General features: G+C 39.6%; 1 protein-coding gene across 2 annotated transcripts in view; it reads left to right on the top strand.

The window, feature by feature from the left end:
• atp9b (ATPase phospholipid transporting 9B) overlaps positions 1-17,573 on the top strand; it is a 47,963-nt gene that overhangs the window by 9,420 nt on the left and 20,970 nt on the right. For both annotated transcript variants that reach the window (XM_056399208.1, XM_056399209.1), the window contains exons 5-13: positions 539-647; positions 1,299-1,357; positions 3,194-3,245; positions 5,008-5,102; positions 7,552-7,632; positions 9,495-9,570; positions 11,560-11,636; positions 16,027-16,187; positions 16,539-16,681. In XM_056399208.1, coding sequence (XP_056255183.1) covers positions 539-647; positions 1,299-1,357; positions 3,194-3,245; positions 5,008-5,102; positions 7,552-7,632; positions 9,495-9,570; positions 11,560-11,636; positions 16,027-16,187; positions 16,539-16,681 — 853 coding nt within the window. The remainder of the gene's footprint in view (positions 1-538; positions 648-1,298; positions 1,358-3,193; positions 3,246-5,007; positions 5,103-7,551; positions 7,633-9,494; positions 9,571-11,559; positions 11,637-16,026; positions 16,188-16,538; positions 16,682-17,573) is intronic.

Genomic DNA, 17,573 nt, shown 5'->3' with positions numbered 1-17,573 from the left:
AATGAAACATTCTGTGTTTCCATTTTCAAATGTGAGAATTTGTTTTATATCTTTGCAGATTGAATTTCTTTGGGTTTGCGACTGTTGATCAGGCAAAACAAGTAATTTGAAGGCAACACATTGGGCTCCAAGAAATTGTGATGAGCATTTTTTTTCAATTTTTTTTGTCACTTAATGGACTAAACAATTAATCAGAAAATTGAGAAAATAACCAAAATATTAATTGGTATTGGAAATAATTGAAGTAAATTGAAATAATTGCCATAAAACCAATAAATCACCAACATGTTAACACATTTTTCATCCATGGAGACAGTTGAAATTAAACTAAAACTAAACTGTAAAAAACAAACAATTTGAGTTGCTGTACTAAATATTTTTTCAGTAACTAACTGTGACAGTATTCCTGCTGAAAGTTCAGGATGTTTTCTTTAATGTTGACTAATATTTAATAAAAATTCTGCTGTTCATTTTATAGAGTCTTGTGTAAACGAAACTTTCTAAATGATAATGGTGTGATTGATGGTTTGTTCCTCAGGGGTTTGTGTTAGCCGTCACAGTGGTGCGAGAGGCTGTGGATGAAGTGCGACGTTACCAGCGGGACAAAGAGATGAACTCCCAGCTGTACAGCAAGCTCACAGTGAGAGGTGAGTGAGGGGAATCTCCTCAGCTGTTTGCTGACATCTTGATAACGGATATTTCAGAGCATAGTCGAGCTGCTCCCCACTCCACTAGATCTACACTTGTAACTCAAGTCATTCTTCTCACCGTCATTGCATTGATTTTTTTCTCTCTCCATCTCTTTCGACTGTATGATCTAAGATCTGCCCCTCTGTTGAATGTGTGGTTAAAATCCCCCTGTGTGATATTTGTGACTGTGGCTGAGGATGTAGCTTTCACACCCCTCGTGTGTATGTACACAGCAGTAGAAGAAGAAAGAGGAGGGTTGCAGCGGATACTGAGGCAATATAATTGAGAGTGACCCTCTGTGCCATTGTTTTTGTCTGCCTCAGACCAGAGATGAAAACAGAGGGGTATTACATTATCATGCTGGAGGTAATTAATCTGTTAGAAGGTGAGAGAAAAAGAAGAGCAAAAGCTAAATGTAAGCTGTGGTTTGAAGAGTCAGCATCATTTTCTAAGGAAAGAGATTAACACCTTTATTTAATATCATCGCCATTTAAAGATTCACAGCACATCTTAAAAAATAAAAGTCTAAATAACTTTAAGGTGAAGTTATTGTATGATTGTTGTTAACTTTCGCATTTTTCTTTATCCAACATATCTTTTTTTCTCAGGTAAAATTCAAGTGAAGAGTTCAGACATACAAGTTGGAGACCTGATCATCGTTGAGAAGGTAAAACCTTCTTCCCACTTCCTGTAAGAGACAAGTCTTTACATGCAAGGATTTTAAAGGATCAGTTTTGGGCATTAGCCAGAGTTTGCACCCATATATTTATTTATATGTGAATAACTGCTTATGTGGCTCGAGGTTAGGCTTTGTAATAAAAATAGTAATAACATCAGTTTATTAAAGTGGCAATAGACAACCTTCCCTCCTAGTCTTTCCAAGTGGTATTAAAAGAACTGCTGCTCATTTTAGAAAGGTCACCGCCATGAAACATGTTCAGATTATCAAATTGTTGTTTCTGGCTGCTAGTGGTAGTGTTAGCAACATGGCTACCACTATAAGCCTGGCCAATATCCAATTTTTTAGAAACAACCGCAGTTTGAATTAGAAACCCTGATCTCAGTGCTGTTATAATGGCAGAGTAAAACACTCAGATGTATTAATAAGTTAGCAGGTTTTGTTACTCACTGATTTAGTAGAGATAACGCCAACTGAATGTTGGTTTTGAACTTTCTCAAGTCCTGGAGCTCTCTCCATAGTCAGTCTGGACATAGGGACAACTGGGACAAAGCCCAATGGGCCGCCGCATCACTCTAGCAGATAACTCCAGGGCTGAATATCTGTCCCAGTCTGAGCATGGGTCTCTCCATCTGAGATTGACTCTTTTTTCGGTTTCTGTCACTTTCCCTCTTCACCTTCTTTGTCTCCTCCGGCAACAGGGCTGCTTTTCTTTCACTGAATGGAGTTTCCGCAGTTTCTCTAGTTGTTCCTCCGTCTACCATTTCCACCACCTGACCTCAAAGCTACTGACGGCTACCAGGGACAACAAAACCACTTTTTCTTTTTTGGTTGCACAGTAATAGAAACACTTCATTTGTGTCAAAAATCGAGCCTTCGCTTTTCTGTGAAATTTCATTCCTGGTGGCATCGTGTAAGTGAAGCTCATAGGGAATCAATCTAAACACAGATGCCGTCATTATACTGTGGCCATTACACTTTGCAATAAACATTAACTTTACAATAAGTTAAAACAGAAAAGTTGTCTGTTTTCACTTTGCATAGGACGAAGGGAGTGCAGAATTTATCACCTACATTTTCAAGTTGCCGAGTTGCAGCCAAGTGTCATAAAAAGACAAAATATTTCTAAAGCAGCATGTTTTAATAAATCTGAATGAGGCTCTATTTTTAAACTTAACCTCTGTGCATTACTGGTATTAAAGTGTTGCTGTGTCTGCATTCCCCCCATTCTGATGTGAATTACTCAGCACAAAAATGTGAATGGGTGCAATGCAGAATCTTGTCACTTAGGAGTTACTACTACATTACTTCACAAGCTCCTCGAGTTCCTATAAAGAGTATTTGCCTCTTCCATTTATTATTTTTGCAAATGTTTTCAGCAGAATTTTGCTATTGTCTTGATGTGATTTTATGTCAGTAAATGTTCTCCCCACCTCCAGAACAAGAACATTGATTTTATGGCGTCTTTTTCAGTGGCTATCAGGCTGTTTTAAAGTAGACAGAATAATATAACTGTATTTTAAATGACAGTCCACACTGTTAATCACAGTTAAACTGAACATTTTGATCCTATGATCCTTCTATGAAGCTGGGTTTCAGCTCAGCCGACATGAAACCTAACTGCTGAGGCTGGAAAGTGGACAAGTTAAATTTCCATTACTGCGTTAGACAGACTTCTTCAGCAAATCTGATTCTCCTTCACCCTCTGGTCAAGATATTGACCTTGTTTAATTATTCAGGAAGATTCACAGGGCTTTAGCCACAGTGCTCAATAACACTCTGCCATTGACACTTTTTCTTTTTTCTTTTATTTGCTCTCTGTAGAACCAGAGGATTCCTGCAGATATGATATTCCTGAGAACGTCAGAGAAAACTGGTGAGCAGGCAAAGTGTTTGTATAATTCAGTGCGCAAATGCATTTGAAAATAATTCCAGTAGATGTAATGTTAGTGTAAAAATAACATTTAGTATGTTAAACAGACAGAGTGCTGTACAGGTGAACTTTGAATGCCCTGTGTCAGTTAACAAACTGTGTCAAGATCATTTGGGTGAGAAATGTGACTTTTCCCCACACTTCCTGTCCTTTCGTCATCATCTGATCAGGGCAGCCGGTGATTCATATGATTTATGTCACATTGTTCAAGTGACTGATGATGCAAATTCCAATTAATCAATGAGCTGCGTAAGATCCCAGCTCTTTTCTGAGGGGCATCCGGAGGAAATGTTCTGAGGACATCATTTCCATCAATCTTTGATGTGTCAATGCGCTTGGCAGGGAGTTGTTGATGTCTTTATGCCTCTAACACACACACACACACACACACACACACACACACACACACACACACACACACACACACACACACATACCTAAACACTCTTTCATACACATACAGCCTCGTACATGTTGTCTTTCTCACACACACGTTTGCACTGGTGTTATTTGAGGAGCTGAAGTGCCACTGCAGCAGAAGGAAAGAATGAATCATCCTCCTTGTGTTAATGTTTTCCATCATAGTTAACCCTCCAGGGACAGTTTATAGCTGCCCTTTAGCCTCTCTGTCAAATAGCTGCTCTCATCCATCAGTTTCATATGTAATATTACCTCAGATCGATGCAGGTCACGACTGCTCAGCGTTTATCGGACCTCGTCGTGTCCACAACAGCCACAGACTCTGTGCTACAGGCTCTGTGTTAATGTGCTGCGCTCTTGGTGATGCACCTTGACATATGTCGGTTTATTACAGTGACATAACTGTTCACAATAAATGTGTTCAAATTTAAGCCCTATGTTTTATATTTAACTTATTCAACCACACAATCTCCTTCCAAAGACATAAAAACAATTCTTAATCTGTTGGCTAAACATTGTTTAAACCTTGAAAATGTGCTTTAAATTCTGTTTTTCAAAGATGCAAATATTTATAACTGAATTTCATTGAAATATTTATGAAATTATGTAAAATCATCAATTGTCTGTGTGAAATAGTGATACAAGTCCTTGATTTAAAGTGAGACAATGAGGTTTTTGAAAGAAGAAATTACAAATGAAAAGTTGAATTCATCGGCAATAAAAAGCTGTCTTTGTTAATTCAGTGCACCCAGGTGTTTTGCTGCTGCAGCCTCAGTCTGGTCTGAGCAGTAGCTTATAGTAGCTATAGTAGTATAGCATAGTATATAGTGGCTTTAGATGGGTATTACTATGGAACTAGCATTACTGAGTCATTTCACAGACTTAATGGATTTTCTTTACTAGCTCTACCATTCTACCGTGCTGTAAAAAAAAACTAAACAACTAAACTAAAGTTGTTGCTGCTCAGCTAAAGTTAGAGGCTCAAGTTTAAGCCATACTTTGTAACTCTGTTTTAAACTGCTAATTAAGTTCTTCTTCTTCTTCTCTGCTGTGGGAAATCTGCTTTATTTCAGTAAGGTATATTAATTTAAGGGAAGCATATGGATGCTGGTTTGAAGTGGTTACACTCGGATGCACCTGAGGGGTTTATTTAAGAATCAGATTTTATGTATTTGCCAAATGGATGTACAGCGATGTACAGTACCGTACGGTGACAGTAATGCCTCACTTTCAGTGTACACGATGTAACAGAAGAATCTTAATATCTTTTCCGTCCTGTTTTCAGGTGCGTGTTTCATCAGAACAGATCAGCTGGACGGAGAAACGGACTGGAAACTGAAAGTTGCTGTTGGCTGCACACAGCGACTTCCAGCAGTGGGGGTATGGATACATTACAGTGTGCTGAATCTCTGATAACAGACAGACCGACTGTGAATGAGTGAATGAGTGTTCTGTTATCACTAAAAGCATTGCTCATTAGATGAAGTTGTCTGCGCTGTGATGGAAACCGAATCACTGATGACAGACAGCAGGAAGAGTCAGGACCTGACAGCAGCTTCCTTTAACTGGAGGCGATACTCAACACTTAAGATTTAACTTGATTTGATTGGGGTTTTTTTGTTGCCACTTAATGTGATCAGAGAATTAAAGTTTCAGCAAGTAATTTGATGAAAGAGCCGCAGTATCCAGATCAGGTTTCAAGAAACCCGAAGTTAGCAAGAGTTGGCTTTGCTTTAGTCAGTACTTACCTCGTTAACATGTTATCATTCAATTTTATTACCAGTGTTTCAGAGTTTCTCTATCCCACAGAATTAATTTACTTGAAGATTGTTTTCGCAACAGCAGCATATGACCCAGATTATTAGTTTATTCGATTATTATTAATTATGATCATTATTATTATTAGATCAGCCAGAGTCTGCTGAGTGTGAATAATAAAGTACCAGGTCAAAACCGAATTATGTATTGAGTGACATCTGATTTTTGGTGAGGCCAGTTTATTTCTGCAGCACCATTCAGACACAAGACAAAGGGCTTTACAGAGGCATGAAATACTTTAACAATAGAACATTCAGATGATGTTAAAGAAGCATTTAAAAACAATAAAAATGAATTTGAATAAATAAGATAAAAATATTTAAATACATAAGATCAGGTAGGAAACGTGGGACACCATTTTTAAAGGGGTACTGTAGTGATAAAACACATTAACAACAAGCAAATGCAAAAGATTAAAAATATGTATGTGATTTATTGGTGAGCTGCAGTAAACAGTGGTGTTAACTGAGCTGACAGTTTCAGCAGGTCTCAGGTGATCAGGAAGCTCGTTCCACAGGTGAGGAGCACAGAAACTAAAAGCTGCTTCACCTTGTTTGGCTCTGATTCTGGGAACACTGAGTGAACCTGTCCCAGATCACCTGGGTGCTTCATATCATACATGTAGATCAGAGATGTGTTTGGGCCCAAGGCCATTTTGTGCTTTCTAGATGAGTATTAGAATTTTAAAATCTGTCCTTTGACACACAGAAAGCCTGAGCAATGATTTCAGCAGCGGTGTGATGTGCTCCACTCTCTGTGTGTTAGTGAGGAGCAGCATTCTGGATGAGCTGTAGCTGTCTGGTTGATTTTTTTTTTGTTACTATGAGACACCATTACAATAGTCCAACCTGCTGCCAGCTGAAAATAAATGCATGAATATGTTTTTCTGTTTCCTGTTTAGATGTTAGTTTTTTAATTCTTGCAATTTTTTAAAAATGGTAATAGGCTGATTTTGTAATCGTCTTTATGTGGCTGTTGATTTACTAACTTCTCAATGTCCTGGTAGAAACTTCTACGGATCTCTGCATCAATTCCGCCCAGGAATCTATTTTCCGTTCTCTATATTCCTGTGTCTGCTCTCAACTACTAAAACTGTCTAGTTTGTTTGAGCGTATAAGTTTGAAGGGCTCAAAAGCCCAGCAACGCTTACAGTATAAACTTCATCAGGGTGATATATGTTCATCAGCCTCACTGCTGTCTCTTCAGAGTCTCTGAGCCTTTCGCCTGTAAATGCTGGAGCAACGCGACTCTCCATTGGGGTTTCAGTAAAATAATCTTGCCTGCTCCTCTTTAACCGCTCTGCCCATGTTCTCACCAGGAGAACACTATCTGAGCATGAGTGAGGGCCGCCTGCTCGCTGCAGAGCCGCAGCACTGCCTGCCTGAATAATTTAATGTTTACAATCAATTTTGTTCCACTATAGGGGGGGGGAGGCTGGTATTGGTTGCTTGATGGGTCATCGGCTGCAGTCTTACTGATGGTTTGTTGTGTATTATTGTGTCTTCTTTGAGGTTCTGTTTATTTTTTGTTGATATTTCAAACTGCTTCAACAGTTTAATGTCATTTTCTCTTCTTTTGCTTGATTTATTTTAAAATAAAATGGTTCATGGGCCCATTTAAATTCAGATTTTATAGAAACTTGTATGTCTTTTGACAAAAAACCTCCACTGAAGGTCCTTTTACTCGCTTTTTCATGGAAGAATATTTTGAGTTTTGATTGTAAATTGAACTCAGGTTAAGATTATTTCATCAAACTACAATTTCCATGGTCAGGTACTAATTTTCATGCTCACCTATATTTATATATCTTTGGCCAGCACTCATCTGAAGTGGTTTATCATTACTGCAGCAGCTGAATGAGCATGAATTTATATACTTCAAACATTGTTAAACACAAAATGTGAGTTTAATGCCTAGAAGAAAAGAAATCCTGTGTGGTAAAACATGGGCAATTTAGTTGAATGAGACTTTTATTCATCTCTTCTGTCTCTGCCATGTCTCCTTGTCTCAGGACCTCTTCTCCATCAGTGCCTACGTCTACGCCCAGAAGCCTCAGCTGGACATCCACAGTTTCGAGGGGAACTTCACCAGGGTACAACAGCTCGTTGACATATTTATAACCTGTAAAACAAATCTTAAACACATGCAGATTTTTCTCTATAGAGACTGGATTGACATAGAAGATGTCTATCACTACGATGTGTTGACAAATGGCAACAATGAGAGCTTGTGTGTCCATCCGGAGTCCGTTGTTATCTCTAGTGGGCATGCCTCTTACATCACAGGCAGGTTCTCGCAGCTCCAGCTCCTTCTATCCCGTCTTGCTTGTTGCTCAGTGATTTTTTTTTTTTTTTTTTTATTAATAGCAGATTAGCGCAGCCCCCACAGAGAGGAGAGCTCCAGTACAAAGGGAGGCTTTGTGGCCCGTCTTCACTCTTGGCCACACACCAGGCTTAGTGAGCGAGCACTTCCTCCGCTCATTCATCCTCCGCGGCCTTCCTTTGCATAGCGTGTGCTTTTAGTCTGAGCAGGATGGGAAAAAAATGGGTTCCCACAGATCCGCAGCAAATGAACTTACCTATGTATGAGGGTTTCTTTTTCCTTTTTTTGGAGGCGGATATTGTGGCTTTGTTTCTGTGGTCTTCACTGAGACCCTCTGCAGTTATGAACACCGTAGTATGATGCCAATGTCAGAGCGGTCAAGCATTCTGCAAACTGCCATTTATTTTTCATGCACCTCTCCTGACAGGATGTGGCTGCTTAGGTATCATAATTATCATATCAGTGAAAGCCATTTGAGCCGAAACTGGAGCCTTGACCCTGCACTCCTGACTCATGCCATTTTCAGCATTTGTCTTTATTTAAGCAAGGGGGGGGGGGGTGAGAAACAGGAGGCTCCCCAGGGGTTCATTTATCACTGAAATCTCATCTACGTGCACTCTCCATACTGTTTTTAAAAGGAGCCAAATCTAGTCAGAGTATTGATAAAGGGACTACTGTATCGCTACAGTCTGCACAACTGTGTCAGGTGCTTCTGGAAATTAATGGCACAGCAGAGCCCGGCCATTCTGGTCAGGCTGTGTAGACTGTCTCAGCTCAGCTCACTTCTTTACAGCTAAAATATTTGTTTTATATTAAAAAAAAAAAAAGAAAAAAGAAAGAAATCATTCCCATAGACATTACTATAAATACTGAAAACAAACAAGGTTGATTAAGCTCAGAATAAAAAAACTTTTTACCATCTTTCTTATATAATAATTAATTAGGGCTTCACAGTTAATGGAAATATAATCCAAATCACAATATGGCCAAGTGCAATATCCAAATGTTTTTTTTTGATGAAGGTAAAATGTGTCACATTGTTGTGCATTGTTAGCACCATCAGTGCTGTGGTGCTACAGAGACGCTCCAGCCAACACATCATATTCTCCAGATGTAACGGAACATGTTTGTTTGGTACGAGACCAACAAAAATCACTTCATTATAATTTCTTATATTTTTTTCAGTGAAAATGAAATGGGGAAAAAAATGACCATTCCAACTCAAATTGCAATATGATTTTTTTTTGCATATTGTGCAGCCCTGTAATTAATGTAAGAGTGCTCAGAATTAAACTCAGTCAAAACGTGAAAAGCTGTAAATTTCTGTTATGCTGTCTAAAAGCAAAACTCATGACTTCCTGGTTTTGTTTTTCCTATCTGCTCCAGGGTGACACTGAGCAATGGTAATTAGAAGTTGGCTAATTGCAGAAATAAATTCACAATGTTGAGGTTTTTCCTCCAAGCAGATCTCTCTCTGTTGCCACTAGGTAGAATTCATCGTCTACAGTAATAGACGGATTTAGAGACACATTTTCAGTATAAAACAGGGTATGATGCTAATGCTAAATAACAGTCAAACCAACAGGTAAACTCACTCAAAGTTACGTTTTTTGTATTTTATTTCTGCTGTAGGAGGACACAGACCCACAGATCCACGAGAGTCTGAGCATTGAAAACACTCTCTGGGCGAGCACAGTTGTTGCATCTGGTAAGTGAACAACTTTTGGTTTCCAATAACACTATAGAATGACTGACTGTGTTGATGCATGCTTAATAGAGAGGAATGATGGGTGGTAGGAGTGTATGTAACCTCAATGACCCTGGTTCAAGTCCAGACAGAGGCCCTTGTTGAATGTCAACCCCATCCAGCGACACAGCAGCGGAAACATGGACCGGAAGAGATGACATTTGGATTTTTAAATTAGATAAAAAGAAACACAGACTAATTCTGAACTAAATTCTAACTTATTATTTTGTTGAGATTTTAGAAATTTGCTTTAAACTTGTAGAACATTTGAACAGAAACAAAACCAGTCCCTGCTCATTTTTGTCTTTATGATTTAAGTGATTCTACTTCATCTTGTTCTCAAGTTGTGTTGCACAAAGGATCCATGGCATTGAGCCTTGAAGGTGTTTGATTTGATACTGCCTTGTGCTTGTTTGAAGAACTGAAGAAAAGCCACAGCTGAGGTAATCCTCCCTCGCTTCAACCCAGCAATTCCCCACGGAAACAGTCGTGTCAGTTGAGAGTGTTTGTGACGCTCCCAGTGACGGCCACACCATTGATCTGCGGTGTTGCTCTCCTCTCTGGCCTGACCTTGACCAGAAGAACAAACACACATATACACATACACACACACACACACACACAAAAAGCCTGACTTAGACCCCTTACATCATCTCCGCCTGGGAATGTCATTGTCCCTCACAAGCCTCTTCTTGACAGACACTTCATCGCCTCTACAGTGGCGTTCTGGGCACTTGAACTGGCCCCCGATCACCGTGTATTCACTCTCTGACGGGCTCTGGTCCAGCTGTGATGAGAGAATTAGTTGCTCACATATTCAAATTGAATCCGCGCATCATGCTGAGCCGCACACCATTTGTCAAACCACTCAATATTTAGTTAGAAGTCAGCAAGAGCAATTTATCACCGTTTTCCTCTCGTCCTGTAACAACTGTTTGATTTTTATTGCTCCGCACTGGAGACAGAGCGGGAGCCATATTGTTTTCAGGTTGTCTGTCTCATTCTCATGGACGCAATATCTCAGTAACGCCTTGACAGAACTTCTTCAAATTTGGCACAGACATTCACTAGGACTCGAGAATGAACTAATTACATTTTTGTGGCCAAAGGTCAAAGTCACAGTGTCCTCACAAGACGTGGTTTTGACCTTGTGAATGCGACATCTCAGTAACGCCTTGAGGGAATTTCTTCAGATTTGGCACAAACATTCACTTTGACTCATTGATGAACTGATTAGATTTTGGTGGTCAAAGGTCAAGATCAGTGACCTCACAAAACATTTTTAGCCATAACTCAAGACTTCACAGCAATTATGACAAAATTTCACACAGATGGTTCATATTTTCTATGACTCTGGATAAACAGAGATGTAACCTGGAACTAGTCTGAGTGGAGGAGGCAGACACCCACCAGGAGGTGATTCTAGAGTCTTCCTTTTTCTGTCTGCACTTCACTTCCCTTGTATTGTTTTCTGCCCACTTTTAACTTTCTTGCCATTTTTATAGTTTGGGCATTTCAGGGGCAGTATTTAGGTTTATTAGTGCCTTTGCTCTCCCATTAAGCTCATCTAATATTAATGACTCATTAATCCTTTGTAATAAGGCCACCGTAATGAATTGGCAAATAAAGATGGAAGCATATTGATCAGGTTTTATGAGGTTCCATTGGGCGGCTGAAGGCCCTGAGAGTCTAAGCGTATTAAACTCCTGTCTGTCGGCTTGAGTGGCGATGAGACAAAACTGCCTCAGCTCAGCCTTATTGTGTTTCCTCTCATGCAGTTCATCTTACTTGACCAAGATGAGTGTGTCCATGTATATTTGTTTGTGTGTGTGTGTGTGTGTGTGTGTGTGTGTGTGTGTGTGTGTGTGTGTGTGTGTGTGTGAGTGAGATGGTGGGGGTGAGGTTCAGTTAATGAGCAGCATTAACTTTCTTTGTCTCTCCCCTTGGCAGGCACGGTGATCGGGGTGGTGATCTACACAGGCAAGGAGACCAGAAGCGTCCTGAACACGTCCTACGCCAAGAACAAGGTGAACACGTCTTAGTTTTTGTCTTTCTGCAGAAAAGTCGGCAACTTCTGGGATCTTTTTTTCTTTTCTTTTTTTCTTCATTTAGTGGATAGTTGAGAACATTTCACCAGTTACAGAGATACAGCCTTGCAGTTACAAAGTAGTATAAGTCAACAGCAAATGAACAGTGTCGCCAAGAATCCTTCATTTCTCAACATCCTTTTTCTTTTCTTTTTTTTTTTTTTAAACAAAATGTGTTCAATAGAATTTCCCATAACTATTTTACAATCTGAAAAAGGGATGTATTTTAAATTTTGACCCCTGTCTGCATTAATGTTTTGGGAGACAATCCAATAAGTTTTCTAAATTTCAAGAAAAAGAAAAGACTAGAAATATATATATATACACATACCAGCATACACAAATAGGCGTCCAACCAACAGACAAACAACCAAGGTTCAATTCATTTGTTAACTCCGTCATACATAGAAACCCATTTTGACCATAACTTAGTAAATGTATTCATTTGTAGGGGAAGTGAAAACGTGTTTTGTTTTGTTTGTTTTTTTTCATCATGATTTTATACTGTACGGTTTTATACTATACTTTTATACTACTATCCTTATTGATTAATCTGCAGATAAAGTTTTCAATCAGTTCATAGTTTGGTTTGTAAAGTGTTCAAAAGGTCACAAAAAATTGCTCAAGTTCAAGATGACATCTTCAGATCTGTTGTTCTGAAACACACAAAGATATTGTTTTGTTTGTCACAAAAGACAAAGAAAAGCAGGAAACCGTCACCGAAGCTGGAACTAAGTCATGTTTCAGATTTATGTTTAAAAAATATAACTGATCAATTACTGAAACAGTTGCTGATAAATTTTCTGTCGATTGATTAATTGTTTTGTCACTATTTAAATCACAAAACTAACATCACTTTGATAGATTTACCTGGATTTTGGGAGAAAGATTCCGGAACAGTTTTAATAAGAACAGGTCTGAGAGATTAAGATATGTTTCATGAGTTTCCTAAAGCACTAAATACTAAAGGCCTGTGAGGTGATTCCAGCATAAACATGAATGTTTTGTAAAAGCTGAAGAGGGTAAAAAAAACACACACACACAAAGTAACATCTGTTCTAAGTTCCCCTCATGCCATCTTTTCTCTCCCTGCCTCTAATCACTAATCAATCACTATGGCAAGGTGGTTTTTTAACCTTGACTTTCTAGATAACGTTAGACCTGTCAATGCTAAAGGTCAGTGCCAGTTGCTAATTAACCAAAAGGGAAATTAACTAACCGAGGATTTAAATGACATTTTCAGCAGAAAGTTAATCCCACAGAATCCCCATCGAGCGTTTTGTCCCCAGATTGAGGAGATTAATGAAAATTTGAATCTAAATATAAGATTTTACTGGAACATGGCTAGGTTTAGATAGACACGGGCCAGCTGATAGAGGCGGGCATTAGCAGGATCTCAGAGGCTGCTGTGTTTTGGCCACGCAGTGACTTTATCACCTACAGCTGTCTGCACCTCTAACGCTCTATCTGGCACAAGGCGCTCCCTTCCTGCTGCAGCACAGTTTTGACACCAGTGTCTTTTATTAAGAACGCTGATGTGGCCGGTCGAACGGCGGGGGCTGGTGTTTTGTGTAAGCCCGCCAGCTGAGAGGAATTCAATATTTCAAGGAGATGATGTCAGAAGTGCCAATATGGAGACTGGAGATTGCGGGAGAAAGTCGATACAGTGCGGCTAAAGTCGCAGGAACGTTTTGGCCTCATATAATCTGTTGTGACACTGGGCAGGACAATGCCTGTACTTGATCAATCTGACAGGACGTGAGACATAGACTCACTCTTTGTCTCAGGATTGTTTGACAGAGTGAAGAGAGAGAACAATGTCATTTGACAAGCGGCTGCTCTTCAATAAAGATTGTTTGTTTGAAGCACATATCCCGGTCTCAGTCCTCTGCTCTCTTCACATCTCTCAACACTTTTACTCTGGGGAAAAAAATGGAAACTTAAAAGTTGTTGACTGAGATCTGAAAAATCAATTTCAGTTTAATGTGTCGACTTCCTCGATTTGCTGGTGTCACACTCACTAAACAAAACAAGACTCGCTGACTGAAGATTAGTCGCCATAATTGACATCAAGATTTTAAATCGATTTCCCGTACATTGATTTATTTGTGGCGGCCAGTCACTATTAACCGCCATATATTTATTTTTTTCTGTTTATCATTTATGCTCGCACTGCGTCTCTGTCCTCTGCTTTCTGGGCTGCATACTGGTGAAGTAAAGATGACTGAAGATTGCTGGAGTTGACGACAACTATCACTGAACTTCACGTTACTATAAGTGCAATAAAAAGTAAAAGGCCAATAAGAACTTTATCCAACCACCTGTTCAATAAGCAACAAACACACTAACAACAAATTTTGTCCGCCGTCTCCCGGTGTCTTTTACACAACAACATGGCGCTAGTTAAGCTAATAGCGAATTGATAGGAGAAGCTAAAAGGAAAACTGTCTGTATGCAAGTCCAACTGATTATCTCAGTTCACCACGAATCTTAAAATGTGTCAGATTGTTGTAAACTGAGCAGCTGGCTGAGACTAATCCTGTTCTGAATTTATTCTTTTTTTAAAAAATGACCAATAATAGTGTTAGCTGTATCAATAAGTGTATGGATAAGATAAAGATAAAATCAGCTGGTTGGTGTCTGACTTTGGGAAGATGAGCACATCACAGTTCAAATCACTTCACTCTAAGTCTTGTTTAACCGGTGTCCTTTTGTGATTATTATTTTTGATGGCGCACAGTGAGCTCAGTCACAAACATGTGAAGGATTACTTCATGTGTAAGTGTCTCTTCATTAGTAGACAGAGCTTTTTAATATCTTTGGTCCTTGTAGCTGATAAAGACTCATAAAGTCATAAAGTGGTTGCTGCTGCCTGAGAAGTTACACTGAATAAGTTTGGGAACATGTTTAGGCCTGAATCTGAGCTTAGTGACCATGTCAGAGTGTCAGAATTAATCGTTTAGATTGAAAAAAAGCTGATAGATTCATCGTTAGAAAAATAGTTGTTAGTGGCAGCCCGAGACTGAAGTCCAGATATTCTTTGGGTTTAACTCATGAATATTCATGAGGGGGCTGCAATCCTTCATCAGACTTCACACACATGCTAAAATACAAGCCACACAGGCAGATTGAATCATTCCTTTCACTTTTAATGGCTCGGAGATGAATGGAGTAAAATATGCACTTTTATTCATTGATAGCATCTTTAGGTTGAGGTAATTGAGTCCTTTTCTCCCCCCTTGACTGAATGAATAATGACTTCATCTGATCCCCAGCAAGGCCTGGAAAATTTAGACCAGCCATTGTTCGAGCAGAAGGGGATCCTTTGCTTTTCAGGCATGCACTGTGCTCTCCGTCTTAATTTTTCTTCATTTTAATCCACCCAAACCCCCTATTTTTCTCAATAGCTCAACCATGAACCATGTAGTGAGGCGCTGGGGTGGGGAGATGCCACCCTCTCGTTCCCCTAACCCTTCCCTTCCCTGCTCCACACTCTGCTACTGGGAGTTTTAACAGCAACTGATAAATCAGTCACACTGGTCTCCCAGCTCTCCCAGTCCTCAGGGGAATGGGTTTGGTGGGGGTTTTAGGCACTGGAGGAATTTTCCTGCTTTTTATATGTGCTTGCGCCCCTCCCCTCCTTTTCAGAGCAGTTCCTTTTATTTGAGGGAGGAGAGATGTTATGTTCTTGTGTTTTTGTAAGCGTGGTGCGTCAGATGAAAGCCCTCTGTGTACCGGGCTTTGCTGTGAACGCTGCCAGAAAGGGGAAGGGCGCTTCTTTATTTGACATCTTTTTCCCACATGCTCCATTGGCTGGGAGATACACTCGAAAAATAAGACAACTCTGACCCCTTGTTTTTGTCTTTTTTTTTTCTCAATATGGGAACTCTCTCTGTCTGTGAGGCCTTTTGACGTTCTGTTGCATTCAAGGACAAAACTTCAGCATGACGTGTTCGTAGTTTACCACAAAATAATGCCACCAATAAACTTATTTATGCCGAACACACACGGTTTGCAAGAATGTCTTTCATTGGCTTTGCTTTGGTTTTCTTTTTTTGGTTTTGGGAGCAGATGGGAAAATTACAAAGAGACTTCTAGAAACAAGATGTTTATTCTTAATCTTGAGTTTGTGCTTATTTTTTGTAAGTTTATGAATTGTGTAAGTGCTTTTCAATGGAAACACAGCTGTGGATCAAACATAATACACATCCTCCTCAGATCTTACTCAAATTATTTCTACAGTTTACAGTTTACTCTGACCAGGAAATGGGTAGCACACTCATTTTGTAATATCTGCTGGCTTTGACCGCTGACCTTTTGTCCCCAAAAGGTCGGCCTTCTGGATCTGGAGCTGAACCGCCTCACCAAGGCCCTGTTCCTGGCCCAGGTGGTTCTTTCTGTTGTCATGGTAGCACTGCAGGGGTTTGTGGGTCCGTGGTTCCGCAACCTTTTCCGATTCATCGTGCTTTTCTCTTACATCATCCCCATCAGGTACTTCACTCTGTGATTCTTGCCGTTCTCTGAAATGGAGCTGCTCTTTGTTCTCACAACCAAAAAGTGAAGCAGGACGCTGATTTTTATTAAATTTTCTTTTCTTTTTTGACCATGTTGCGTCAAAATGGAAAACATTCTAAATGGAAAAAAAAATTGAAAAAATGAGAATCTACTGTATCAGTTTTGAAACACCAGTTTTCCATCTGCTTCTTTTTCAGCTTTCAACTCAAAGAGAGTACCTCTTTGATATGAAAATATAATCTGTCAATTCAGTGTTTGTTGCAGTTTTGTTTCTGTTTTACTGTTTTACTCTGTTAAGATTTATGTGTTTTTCCCCACCATGTTTAGCTTGCGTGTCAATCTGGATATGGGGAAGTCGGCGTACGGCTGGATGATCATGAAAGATGAAAACATCCCCGGCACAGTAGTGAGAACCAGCACCATCCCTGAAGAACTCGGCCGGTTGGTCTACCTGCTGACAGACAAGACAGGTAGGAGATTATAGTCACACAAGATTGTTGGTACTTGAATTAAAGCAAAATTATAATTGTGAAAAATGATCATCGTACATCAAAGATCTGTCTCGAAATGAGCAGGGTGACAGTATTGTATGTGTGTAATGTAGGTTTTAGGTTTCATGTTCAACAATAATTCTTTTGGGAACTTCTTTTGTCCAGTTTTATGCTTCATCGGCACTGTTGTGTAGCACTCATTCAACCCTTGATCAAAGCAGTATCAGCAAGAATACCAGCTATGAAGCATATTATGTGTGTGACTCAAAAGAGCTACAACATCGTAAGAAGTGAGTGGAACCCGATGTTCCACTGACATAATGTTTTCAAAAAGATGCACATGATAAACCAAATCATGTAGTAAACCCAATAAAATGCACAACAAATAATCACCACCTGCTGAACAGATGGTGAGTCAGTCACACATCACTGCAGAATACAATGTTTTATATATAATCACCTCAATATTTTGCCATTTTTATTATGTCTCCCCGCCGGTGAGCCATATTGTTTTCAGGTTGTACGTCTCATTCTCCTGGACACGATATCTCAGTAATGCCTTGACGGAACTTCTTCAAATTTGATACAAACATTCATTAGGACTCATGGATGAACTGATTAGACTTTGGTGGTCAAAGGTTAAAGGTCAAGGTCACAGTGACGCCACAGTTTTGGCCTTGTGAACGCAATATCTCCGTAACACCCTGAGGAAATTTCTTCAAATTTGGCCTCACAAAACACTTTTTAACTCAAGATTTCACAGCAATTATGACAAATTTCACACAAATGGTTCATATTTTCTCTGACTCTGGATAAACAGGGATGTAACCTGGAAGTAGTCTGAGTGGAGGAGGCAGACAACCACCAGGAG

The sequence above is a fragment of the Seriola aureovittata genome, chromosome 16 (genome assembly GCF_021018895.1).
Source record: "Seriola aureovittata isolate HTS-2021-v1 ecotype China chromosome 16, ASM2101889v1, whole genome shotgun sequence".
Lineage (NCBI taxonomy): Eukaryota > Metazoa > Chordata > Actinopteri > Carangiformes > Carangidae > Seriola > Seriola aureovittata.
This window is presented reverse-complemented; position numbering and strand designations above follow the sequence as displayed.